We start from the raw sequence: 13,529 nt of genomic DNA, 5'->3' as shown, positions 1-13,529 counted from the left end.
CCCAGCCTTGTAGACCCTAGCTCCATACCCAGCCCTGTAGACCCCTAGCTCCATACCCAGCCCTGTAGACCCCTAGCTCCACACCCAGCCCTGTGGATCCTAGCTCCACACCCAGCCCTGTAGACCCCTAGCTCCACACCCAGCCCTGTAGACCCTAGCTCCATACCCAACCCTGTTGACCCCTAGCTCCATACCCAGCCCTGTGGATACTAGCTCCATATCCAGCCCTGTAGACCCTAGCTCCACACCCAGCCCTGTAGATCCTAGCTCCATACCCAGCCCTGTAGATCCTAGCTCCATACCCAGCCCTGTAGATCCTAGCTCCATACCCAGCCCTGTAGATCCTAGCTCCATACCCAGCCCTGTGGACCCTAGCTCCATACCCAGCCCTGTAGACCCCTAGCTCCATACCCAGCCCTGTGGACCCTAGCTCCATACCCAGCCCTGTGGACCCTAGCTCCATACCCAACCCTGTAGACCCCTAGCTCCACACCCAGCCCTGTGGATCCTAGCTCCACAACCAGCCCTGTAGACCCCTAGCTCCACACCCAGCCCTGTAGACCCTAGCTCCATACCCAACCCTGTGGACCCCTAGCTCCATACCCAGCCCAATGCTATGTAAAGGTATCTCTGTGGTCGATGAAGCAGGTAATGGAATCAGTATTCATAATTCAGTCAGTCCATGGTGTCAGGTGACTGGGTTAGTTTCCACCGCTATGGAAACTACACACACACACACACACACACACACACACACACACACACACACACACACACGCACACACACAGAGTGAGATACCTGATCTCTCCCCCCTTCTCTCTCTCCCCCTCCTTCTCTCTCTCCCCCCTCCTCTCTCTCTCTCCCCTGTTCTCTCTCGCTCCCCCCTCCTTTTCGCTCTCTCCCCTATCTCTCTCTCCCTTCCCCTATTTCTCTCTCTCCCCCCTTCACCCCCTATCTCTCTCTCTCTCTCAATTCATTTCCATTTCAATTTAAGGGCCTTATTGGCATGGGAAACATGTGTTTACATTGCCAAAGCAAGTGAAAGTGATTGTAAATAAACAAAAAAAATGAAGAGTAAACATTACACTCACAAAAGTTTATTTTATTTAACTAGGCAAGTCAGTTAAGAACAAATAATTTTTTACAATGACGGCCTACCCCGGCTAAGCCTGGGCGACGCTGGGCCAATTATGCACCTCCCTATGGGACTCCCAATCACAGCCGGTTGTGATACAGCCTGGAATCGACCCAGGGTCTGTAATGACGCTTATAGCACTGAGATGCAGTGCCTTAGACCTCTGCGCCGCTCGGGAGAATAAAGATATTTCAAATGTCCTATTGTGTCTATGTACAGTGTTGTAACGATGTACAAATAGTTAAAGTACAAAAGGGAAAATAAATAAACATAAATATGGGTTGTATTTACAATGGTGTGTGTTCTTCACTGGTTGACCTTTTCTTGTGGCAACAGGTCACAAATCTTGCTGCTGTGATGGCACACTGTGGTATTTCACCCAGTAGATATGGGAGTTTATCAAAATTGGATTTGTTTTAAATTCTTTGTGGGTCTGCGTAATCTGAGGGAAATATGTCTCTCTAATATGGTCATACATTTGGCACGAGGTTAGGAAGTGCAGCTCAGTTTCCACCTCATTTTGTGGGGAGTGTGCACATAGCCTGTCTTCTCTTGAGAGCCATGTCTGCCTACGGCGGCCTTTCTCAATATCAAGGCTATGCTCACTGAGTCTGTACATAGTTAAAGCTTTCCTTAAGTTTGGGTCAGTCACGGCGGTCAGGTATTTTGGTAACTCTTTCCAATGTGTCAAGTAATTATCTTTTTGTTTTCTCATGATTTGGTTGGGTCTAATTGTGTTGCTGTCCTGGCGCTCTGTGGGGTCTGTTTGTGTTTGTGAACAGAGCCCCAGGACCAGCTTGCTTAGGGGACTCTTCTCCAGGTTCATCTCTCTGTAGGTGATGGCTTTGTTATGGAAGGTTTGGGAATCACTTCCTTTTAGGTGGTTGTAGAATTGAATGTCTCTATTCTGGATTTTGATAATTAGCGGGTATCGGCCTAATTCTGCTCTGCATTATTTGGTGTTTTATTTTGTACACAGAAAACATTTTGGCAGAATTCTATATGCAGAGACTCAATTTGGTATTTGTCCCATTTAGTGAATTCTTGGTTGGTGAGCGGGCCCCAAACCTCACAACCATAAAGGGCAATGGGTTCTATAACTGATTCAAGTATTTTTAGCCAGATCCTAATTGGTATGTTGAATTCTATGTTCCTTTTGATGGCATAGAAGGCCCTTCTTGCCTTGTCTCTCAGATTGTTCACAGCTTTGTGGAAGTTACCTGTGGCGCTGATGTTTATGCCAAGGTATGTATAGTTTTTTTGTGTGCTCTAGGGCAACGGTGTCTAGATGGAATTTGTATTTGTGGTCCTGGCGACTGGACCTTTTTTGGAACACCATTATTTTGGTCTTACTGAGATTTACTGTTAGGGCCCAGGTCTGACAGAATCTGTGCAGAAGATCTAGGTGCTGCTGTGGGCCCTCATTGGTTCGGGACAGAAACACCAGATCATCAGCAGACATTTGACTTCAGATTCTAGTAGGGTGAGGCCGGGTGCTGCAGACTGTTCTAGTGCCCGCGCCAATTCGTTAATATATATGTTGAAGAGGTTGGGGCTTAAGCTGCATCCCTGTCTCACCCCACGGCCCTGTGGAAAGAAATGTGTGTATTATTTGCCAATTTTAAACGCACACTGGTTGTTTGCGTACATGGATTTTATAATGTCATACGTTTTCCCCCAACAACACTTTCCATCAATTTATATAGCACACCCTCGAGGCAAATTACCCTTGTTTTGGTTTGTTTGTCAATTGGGTTGCAGGGTGAATACGTGGTCTGTCGTACGGTAATTTGGTAAAAAAGCCTATTTGACATTTGCTCAGTACATTGTTTTCACTGAGGAAATGTACGAGTCAGCTGCTAATGATAATGCTCTCTCTCTCTAGGCGGGTAGCGATGGAGAGAGTATCGGGAACTGTCCGTTCTCCCAGCGTCTCTTCATGATCCTGTGGCTGAAGGGAGTGGTCTTCAATGTCACCACCGTCGACCTCAAGAGGTATGCCAGGGGTTAAGGGACAGGGGCTAAAGAGGTACGCCAGGGGTTAGGGGTTAAGGGACAGGGGTTAAAGAGGTATGCCAGGGGTTAGGGGTTAAGGGACAGGGGCTAAAGAGGTATGCCAGGGGTTAGGGGTTAAGGGACAGGGGCTAAAGAGGTATGCCAGGGGTTAGGGGTTAAGGGACAGGGGCTAAAGAGGTATGCCAGGGGTTAGGGGTTAAGGGACAGGGGCTAAAGAGGTATGCCAGGGGTTAGGGGTTAAGGGACAGGGGCTAAAGAGGTATGCCAGGGGTTAGGGGTTAAGGAACAGGGGCTAAAGAGGTACGCCAGGGGTTAGGGGTTAAGGGACAGGGGCTAAAGAGGTACGCCAGGGGTTAGGGGTTAAGGGACAGGGGCTAAAGAGGTACGCCAGGGGTTAGGGGTTAAGGGACAGGGGCTAAAGAGGTACGCCAGGGGTTAGGGGTTAAGGGACAGGGGCTAAAGAGGTATGCCAGGGGTTAGGGGTTAAGGGACAGGGGCTAAAGAGGTATGCCAGGGGTTAGGGGTTAAGGGACAGGGGCTAAAGAGGTATGCCAGGGGTTAGGGGTTAAGGGACCGGGGCTAAAGAGGTATGTGGGACAGAGGACACACCACAGAAGACAGGGACAGAGGACACACCACAGAGGACAGGGACAGAGGACACACCACTGAGGAAAGGGACAGAGGACACACCACAGAGGACACACCACAGAGGACACACCACAGAGGACACACCACTGAGGACAGGGACAGAGGACACACCACTGAGGAAAGGGACAGAGGACACACCACAGAGGACAGGGACAGAGGACACACCACAGAGGACACACCACTGAGGAAAGGGACAGAGGACACACCACAGAGGACACACCACTGAGGAAAGGGACAGAGGACACACCACAGAGGAAATGGACAGTATCACCTTGGTAACACTCCCAGGTGTCTGATCCACTGAGGAAAGGGACAGTATCACCTTGGTAACACTCCCAGGTGTCTGATCCACTGAGGAAAGGGACAGTATCACATTGGTAACACTCCCAGGTGTCTGATCCACTGAGGAAAGGGTCAGACATGACAACCAGGTGACTCAGTAGTAGAGGTTATGCTACATCAGCTCAGATGTATGTCACAAGTTGGGATTTTCAATCAAACTTCCATTTAGACTCTTGATGATGTTAGAAGTTTACAAACACTCACCTGTCTATCTCTGCTTTAATAGGAAGTAACCCTGTCTCTCTCTGCTTTAATAGGAAGTAACCCTGTCTCTCTCTGCTTTAATAGGAAGTAACCCTGTCTCTCTCTGCTTTAATTGGAAGTAACCCTGTCTCTCTCTGCTTTAATGGGAAGTAATCCTGTCTCTCTGCTTTAATAGGAAGTAACCCTGTCTCTCTCTGCTTCAATAGGAAGTAACCCTGTCTCTCTCTGCTTTAATGGGAAGTAACCCTGTCTCTCTGCTTTAATAGGAAGTAACCCTGTCTCTCTCTGATTTAATAGGAAGTAACCCTGTCTCTCTCTGCTTTAATAGGAAGAAACCCTGTCTCTCTCTGCTTTAATGGGAAGTAACCCTGTCTCTCTGCTTTAATAGGAAGTAACCCTGTCTCTCTCTGCTTTAATAGGAAGTAACCCTGTCTCTCTCTGCTTTAATAGGAAGTAACCCTGTCTCTCTCTGCTTTAATAGGAAGAAACCCTGACCCTCTCTGCTCCAATTAGAAGTAACTCTATCTATCTGTTGTCCAATAGGAAGCCAGCTGACCTCCATAACCTAGCCCCAGGGACCCATCCTCCCTTCCTGACATTTAATGGAGAGGTGAAGACAGACATCAATAAGATAGAAGAGTTCCTGGAGGATGTACTGGCTCCACCCAAGTAAGGATACAGTAACACGCTGTATGAATACAACAGCACAACGTCACACATCTTCCGAGGAGTACGTCCTCTCTCCAGATAACACTGTCAACTTGTACACAGGCAGCTCTCCAACCATAATGTATATCACACAGAAATCCTCTGTACCGTTCGGCTTCATATGCCATCACCCAAAGTAGTGTCAGTGCAAGTCCTGATCCAGCTCGCTCCATTATATCCACTGAATACAGCTCAATAGATGATACTGTGACCCAGATGTTTTCCACTGTCTCTGTGTCTGACTGTGTCTGGCTGTGTCTGACTGTGTCTGACTGTGTCTGGCTGTGTCTGACTGTGTCTGGCTGTGTCTGGCTGTGTCTGGCTGTGTCTGGCTGTGTCTGACTGTGTCTGACTGTGTCTGGCTGTGTCTGGCTGTGTCTTAGTATCTCAGTATTCCTGTATCTGACTGTGTCTGACTGTATCTCTATTACTGTATCTGACTGTATCTCTATTACTGTATCTGACTGTATCTCTGTATTCCTGTATCTGACTGTGTCTGACTGTGTCTGGTTGTGTCTTAGTATCTCAGTATTCCTGTATCTGACTGTATCTGACTGTATCTCTATTACTGTATCTGACTGTATCTCTGTATTCCTGTATCTGACTGTGTCTGACTGTGTCTGGTTGTGTCTTAGTATCTCAGTATTCCTGTATCTGACTGTATCTGACTGTATCTCTATTACTGTATCTCTGTATTCCTGTATCTGACTGTATCTCTGTGTCTTCCTCTTGCAGGTACCCTAAGTTGGCAGCCAAGCAGAGAGAGTCCAACACAGCTGGAAACAACATCTTTGCCAAGTTCTCAGCGTACATCAAGAACACCAAGCCTGAAGCTAATGGAGGTAGGACACATAGTATAACCCTTGACCCCTACCCTTAACCCTTAACCCTAACACTTAGAACACCAAGCTAATGGAGGTAGGACACATAGCCTAACCCCTGACCCCTACCCTTAACCCTAACCCCTAGAACATGTCTTGTGGAGTATGCATGGGTGTCTGAGCTGTAGTTTAAACAGATAGCTCCATGCTTTCAACATGTCAACACTTCTCACAAATAACAAGTAGTGAGGAAGTCAATCTCTCCTCCACTTTGAGCCAGGCGAGATTGAAATGCATATTATTAATATTAGCTCTGTGTACATCCAAGGGCCAGCCGTGCTGCCCTGTTCTGAGCCAAATGCAACTTTCCTAAGTCCTTTTTTGTGGCACCTGACCACACAACTGAACAGTAGTCAAGGTGCGACAAAACTAGGGCCTGTAGGACCTGCCTTGTTGATAGTACTGTTAAGAAGGTAGAAACTAGGGCCTGTAGGACCTGCCTTGTTGATAGTGTTGCCTTGTTGATAGTTTTTTTTTTACAGGCCTACACACAATAACCCATAATATCAAAGTGCAATAATGTTTTTCAATGTTTTTTACAAATTGATTACAAATGAAAAACTGAAATATCTTGAGTCAATAATTAATAAATAAATAATAAATAATCAACCCCTTTGTTATGACAAGCCTCAATAAGTTCAGGAGTAGAAATGTGCTTAACAAGTCACATAATAAGTTGCATGGACTCACTATGTTTGCAATAATAGTGTTTAACATGACCTCATCTCTGTACCCTACACATACAATTATATGTCAGGTCCCTCAGCCAAGCAGTGAATTTCAAACACAGATTGAACCACAAAGACCAGGGAAGATTTCCAAATGCCTCACAAAGAAGGGTAAATGTGTAAAAAAAAAAAAACAGACCTTGAATATCCGTTTGAGCATGGTGAAGTTATTTATTACACTTTGGGTGATGAATCAATACACCCAGTCACTGCAAAGAAACATGTGTCCTTCCTAACTCAGTTACTGGAAAGGAAGGAAACCGCTCAAAGATTTCACCATGAGTGTCTTTAAAACAGTTACAGTGTTTAATAGCTGTGATAGGAGAAAGCTGAGGATGGCTCAACGACATTGTAGTTACTCCACAATAGTAACCTAAATGACAGAGTGGAAGAAGTGACAGAAGGAAGCCTGTACAGAAGAAAAAAAATATTCCAAAACATGCATCCTGCTTGAATCAAGGCTCTAAAGTAATACTGCAAAAAATGTTACAAAGCAATTCACTTTTTGTCCTGAATACAAAATGTTATATTCGGGGCAAATCCAATACAACACATCACTGAGTACCACTCTCCATATTTTCAAGCATAGTGGTGGCTGCATCATGTTATGGGTATGCTTGTACGTTTTTCAGTTTTTCAGGATAAAAAATACATGTAATGAACTTGAAAATCTATGGCAAGACCTTAAAATAGTTGTCTAGCAATGATCAACAACCAATTTGACAGAGCTTGAAAACCTTTGAGAAGAATAATGGGCAAATGTTGCACAATCCAGGTGTGTAAAGATCTTAGAGACTCACCCAGAAAGACTCACAGCTGTAATCGCTGCCAAAGGTGCTTCAGACTCAGGGGTGTGAATACTTATGTAAATTAGATATTTCTGTATTTCATGTTCAATAAATTTGCAAGCATGTTTTCACTTTGTCATTATGGGGTATTGCATATAGATGGGTAAGAAAACAAATCAATTTGGTCTATTTTGAATTCAGGCTGTGACACAACAAAATGTGGAATAAGTCAAGGGGTATGAATACTTTCTGAAGGCACTGTAGCTACTTGTAGTCTACTTGGACACCGGGTCTCCACATTTCCCACTCTTCCACAGCGAATAGCCTGAAGCCACAGGGCTCTTCTCACAGGATCGATTTCCCTATCTGGGAGCATTGTGAATTGTAGGTCTGTATTTTTGACCTGGTTACATTGAACAACAACGCAGCTTTTTAGGGCATGTTTTGTTATTGCTTTATAACAAAAAATTGGCAACGAAGTTGGCTCTTTTACAATGAAGGGTCAAAAGTCAAGAATGTTTGTATTCCACAAATTGTGGGTTCTGGTTGAACTGGTCATACTTCATATGAGATGAATACCGACTTGGGAGTAGTGGCAGTTAATTTGAATAAAGTATGGACTCATTCCTCTAAAACTGTCTGGCTAGCTAGCTAACAAACACACGGTACAGATACATTCTTCAAATTCATTATTTTACACTATCTTATCACAGCACTGGCAAACCATGGTTGACCAACTCCATGACCATCATGGCTGACCTTTATCCCATCATAAGAAGGTTCATGTCCATTCTAGTATTCTGATTCCTATGGCCTAACCTCTATCCCTCTGCAAACCTCTGTCACTATATCATTGAACTTTGTGGAAGGGCCGTAGGTTGCTATACGTTATTATTGTGTCTCATACTTACATTTAGCAGGTTTAGTCTCATTGAGATTTACTTTTTAAACTAGTGTGAATATCAGAAGCAATATCAGACATGTCCAACTGTTAGCTGCCACTAAATGGTAGCAGAGTCAATCCTACTACACAGAAGGAACCTGGCTGTGGCCTGCTGTGGCTGTGCACTATGCTGTACTGCCACCTGGTGGATATGATGGAGATGACTGTACTGTCCTGTGCTGCCACCTGGTGGATATGATGGAGATGACTGTACTGTCCTGTGCTGCTACCTGGTGGATATGATGGAGATGACTGTACTGTCCTGTGCTGCCACCTTGTGGATATGATGGAGATGTGCTCCCTTTTCCTGATTTCTCTTTATATGATAAATGGACTAAAATCTCTCTCTCTCTCCCCCTCCCTTCTAGTCCTGGAGAAGGGTCTGCTGAAGGCACTGAAGAAGTTAGATGACTACCTGGCTGGTCCCCTCCCAGAGGAGATCGATGCAGACAGCATGGAGGAGGAGAGGGGGTCCACCAGACGCTTCCTGGATGGAGATGACCTCACCCTGGCTGACTGCAACCTACTGCCCAAACTACATATAGTCAAGGTACACACACACACACACACACACACACACACACACACACACACACACACACACACACACACACACACACACACACACACACAGACACAGGCTCTCAGACGTTCTATTACCTGAGTGTGAGGTGTGTTCTCTCTGTGTTTTGTTACCAGGTGGTTGCTAAGAAGTATCGTAACTATGAGATTCCGTCTGAGCTGGGTGGGGTGTGGCGCTATCTGAAGAATGCCTACACACGAGACGAGTTCACCAACACCTGCGCTGCCGACAACGAGATAGAGATGGCTTACCTGGATGTGGCCAAGAGACTGGAGAAGTGACATTTAACCCCTAACCTCTAACCTACAACCATGATTTTTAACCCCTGGCCTCTAACCCCTGACCTCTAACCCCTGTCCTCTAAACTACAAGCCTGATTTTTAACCCCTTGAAACCTAACCCCTGACCTCTAACCCCTGACCTCTAACCCCTTATCTCTAATCCCTGACCTCTAATCCCTGACCTCTAACCCCTGACCTCTAACCCCTGATCTCTAACCCCTGACTTCTAACCTACAAGCGTGATTTTTAACCCGTTGACTCCTAATCCCAACCCATATCAGCAGTTACCATGAAGCCAGTCCACAGTGACCAGTTGGTTGTATTTATTCATAATTTCCCCTGCTGTAGTCTGCCTCCACCATCAACATCTGGCTACTGATTATACTAATATATTGATTGATGTATTGATCTGTAATTGATAATACACTGTGTTGAAAGGTCCATTACAATCACGAGCTTCACTTGGTTGATTTTCATATCGTTTTGCTGTAGTCTCTCTATTTGAGACAGATCTTATGTTGAGAAGTTGATTTGATAATTTGTTAACAAATTTTAATGTATTTTAAAAACTTTTGAACAAACAAGGAGAAACGGCGTTGTGTATTAAGAGAACATTACTATGGGTGCATTCCAGGGCCCTATTGCCCTATAGTGCACTAATCATGACCAGCACCATAGGGAACAGGGTTACTATAGGGAACAGGGTTATTATAGAGAACAGGGTTATTATAGGGAACAGGGTTATTATAGGGAACAGGGTTACTATAGGGAACAGGGTTATTATAGGGAACAAGGTTATTATAGGGAACCGGGTTATTATAGGGAACAGGGTTATTATAGGGAACAGGGTTACTATAGGGAACAGGGTTATTATAGGGAACAGGGTTATTATAGGGAACAGGGTTACTATAGGGAACAGGGTTATTATAGGGAACAGGGTTATTATAGGGAACAGGGTTATTATAGGGAACAGGGTTATTATAGGGAACAGGGTTATTATAGGGAACCGGGTTATTTAAGGAACAGGGTTATTATAGGGAACAGGGTTACTATAGGGAACATGGTGACTATAGGGGACAGGGTTACTATAGGGAACAGGGTTATTATAGGGAACAGGGTTATTATAGGGAACAGGGTTATTATAGGGAACCGGGTTATTTAAGGAACAGGGTTATTATAGGGAACAGGGTTACTATAGGGAACATGGTGACTATAGGGAACAGGGTTACTATAGGGAACAGGATTATTATAGGGAACAGGGTTATTATAGGGAACAGGGTTACTATAGGGAACAGGGTTATTATAGGGAACAGGGTGACTATAGGGAACAGGGTTATTATAGGGAACAGGGTTACTATAAGGAACAGGGTGACTATAGGGAACAGGGTTATTATAGGGAACAGGGTGACTATAGGGAACAGGGTTATTATAGGGAACAGGGTGACTATAAGGAACATGGTGACTATAGGGAACATGATTATTATAGGGAACAGGGTGACTATAGGGAACAGGGTTATTATAGAGAACAGGGTTATTATAGGGAACAGGGTTACTATAGGGAACAGGGTTATTATAGGGAACAGGATTACTATAGGGAACAGGGTTATTATAGGGAACAGGGTTTTATAGGGAACAGGGTTATTATAGGGAACAGGGTTATTATAGGGAACAGGGTGACTATAGGGAACAGGGTTATTATAGGGAACAGGGTTATTATAGGGAACAGGGTTACTATAGGGAACAGGGTTATTATAGGGAACAGGGTTACTTTAGGGAATAGGGTTACTATAGGGAACAGGGTTACTATAGGGAACAGGGTTATTATAGGGAACAGGGTTATTATAGGGAACAGGGTTATTATAGGGAACAGGGTTACTATAGGGAACAGGGTTATTATAGGGAACAGGGTGACTATAGGGAACAGGGTGACTATAGGGAACAGGGTTATTATAGGGAACAAGGTTATTATAGGGAACAGGGTGACTATAGGGAACAGGGTTATTATAGGGAACAGGGTGACTATAGGGAACAGGGTTACTATAGGGAACAGGGTTACTATAGGGAACAGGGTTACTATAGGGAACAGGGTTATTATAGGGAACAGGGTTATTATAGGGAACAGGGTTACTATAAGGAACATGGTGACTATAGGGAACAGGGTTATTATAGGGAACAGGGTTTTTATAGGGAAGCACTTTATACTGTGTTTGGCCTCTGATAGAAGCCTGGAACAAAGCTCTCTTCTGGTTGGTTCTCCTGAATAAACCTGTTGCTACGTTGTTGCTATTGTTTAACTTTGATTGTTCATCAGAACTAGTTCTAGAATGGATCTCATCCTGAACCATGTGCCTATTTGGAAATGTCCAAATTCCAAGCCAAGTAAAAATGGATTGATTAACATGATAATAACATTCTTTATTAAATTAAATCCTAAACGTTTGTCATACGGACAGGTGTTTAGAATATTTAGCCTCTAGCTATCAGTTGTTAGAACGTGTCCGTCATGTCGGTTTAATATGGAGTCAACAGAGATGACTTTAGATTCAGAGAATATTTATGTAGAGACCATTCAGGCCTGGGCGATGACAATCTACCAGATCCACCCTAGAGTGGTTAAAGTCTGGCAGGCATCTGTAATGTAGTCAGCCTGGAACGCAGACACATGTTCCACGCAGCGATTTCAGATTCTAAAACTTTATTGTCCATTCAGGGTAAAACAGTCATCAGTCTCTGTCTCGTGGTCTTTGGCTGACTTCCTGTCTATAACCTGTGTGCTTCCTGTTCTGACCCATAGTGTTCTGGTGTGGTTTGGATGGTCATGTGATCTGAAAGAAGAGCCATGTTTAGAGTGGACCGCTAGGAAATAAAATCATATTTTCACAGATACTCTGTTTTCTGCTTCTGTCTCTGTGTCTTTTATTTCTGAAACACAAAACAGCAGCTACTGGAGATCATCAATCACCCATTACACCGACCGACCTACTAGAGTCTCAGAGGGAATAGTATGCAACCCCAAATGGCACCCTATTCCCTTTATAGTGCACTACCTTTGACCAAAGGCCTATAAGCCGTGGTCTAAAGTAGTGCACTATATATGGAATAAGGTGCCATTTGGGACACATGCTAATATGATGAAGAGTAAAGTCCTGTCTTCACTGTGTTTGGCAGAGAAAGAGTTAACTCTGCCTGGCATCACCGATCAGACGCAGTTGAGTAGATCGGTTTCTGCTCCGTGTGTTTAAGAGAGAGACAGGGAGAGAGACAGGGAGAGCAACAGGGAGAGAGACTTAGAGAGAGACTGAGAGAGAGACAGAGAGAGAGACAGAGAGAGAAACAGGGAGAGAGACAGGGAGAGCCACAGGGAGAGAGACAGGGAGAGCCACAGGGAGAGCCACAGGGAGAGAGACAGGGAGAGCCACAGGGAGAGCCACAGGGAGAGAGACAGGGAGTGATACAGGGAGATCCACAGGGAGATCCACAGGGATAGAGACATGGAGAGCCACAGGGAGAGCCACAGGGAGAGAGACAGGGAGAGCCACAGGGAAAGGCCACAGGGAGAGATACAGGGAGAGAGACAGGGAGAGATACAGGGAGAGAGACAGGGAGAGCCACAGGGAGGGAGAAAGGGAGAGCCACAGGGAGGGAGACAGGGAAAAAGACAGGGAGAGAAAGTGGGAGACAATGCTGACAACTTTAAATAGAGGTTACCATGCCAAACACCACCTCTCCTCCTCTCCTCTCCACTGCCTCTCCTCCCCTCATTCCTCATCTCTACTCTCTCATTAGGCTAGAAAACTTGAGTGCGGCCATCCATCTGATCTGTCTCTCCCCTCTGAGGATTCTAATTCATAGGATCTGCTGCTGTGGACTCTACAATGAGACCAGTGGTGTTTACTGAGATTAGCCCTCTGCCAGGAACAACAGGCCGTCCCAAATGGCACACTCTTCTCTATATAGTTTATAGGGCTCTGGTACAAAGTAGTGCACTATATAGGGAATAGGGTGCTACAGGGCCCTAGTCTAAGGTAGTGCACTATATAGGGAATAGGGTGCTACAGGGCCCTAGTCTAAGGTAGTGCACTATATAGGGAATAGGGTGCTACAGGGCCCTAGTCTAAAGTAGTGCACTATATAGGGAATAGGGTGCCATTTGGGCTGGAGCTATGAGCTGTGGCTGGCGCTCAGTATAGGGCGGCATGGGACTGGTCTGCATGGGACTGGGCTGAATGGGACTGGGCTGAATGGGACTGGGCTGAATGGGACTGGGCTGA

The 13,529-nt window shown here is 45.2% G+C and overlaps 1 protein-coding gene across 1 annotated transcript in view; it reads left to right on the top strand.

The window, feature by feature from the left end:
* Positions 1–12,144, top strand: part of LOC110510406 (chloride intracellular channel protein 5) — a 68,224-nt gene extending 56,080 nt beyond the window's left edge. Inside the window, exons 2-6 of the mRNA XM_021591755.3 lie at positions 3,022–3,131; positions 4,890–5,015; positions 5,790–5,896; positions 8,763–8,944; positions 9,094–12,144. Coding sequence (XP_021447430.3) covers positions 3,022–3,131; positions 4,890–5,015; positions 5,790–5,896; positions 8,763–8,944; positions 9,094–9,258 — 690 coding nt within the window. The 3' untranslated portion in view covers positions 9,259–12,144. The remainder of the gene's footprint in view (positions 1–3,021; positions 3,132–4,889; positions 5,016–5,789; positions 5,897–8,762; positions 8,945–9,093) is intronic.
* The last annotated feature ends 1,385 nt before the right edge of the window (positions 12,145–13,529 follow it).

Source organism: Oncorhynchus mykiss, chromosome 4 (genome assembly GCF_057628025.1).
Source record: "Oncorhynchus mykiss isolate SJ-2025 chromosome 4, ASM5762802v1, whole genome shotgun sequence".
Lineage (NCBI taxonomy): Eukaryota > Metazoa > Chordata > Actinopteri > Salmoniformes > Salmonidae > Oncorhynchus > Oncorhynchus mykiss.
This window is presented reverse-complemented; position numbering and strand designations above follow the sequence as displayed.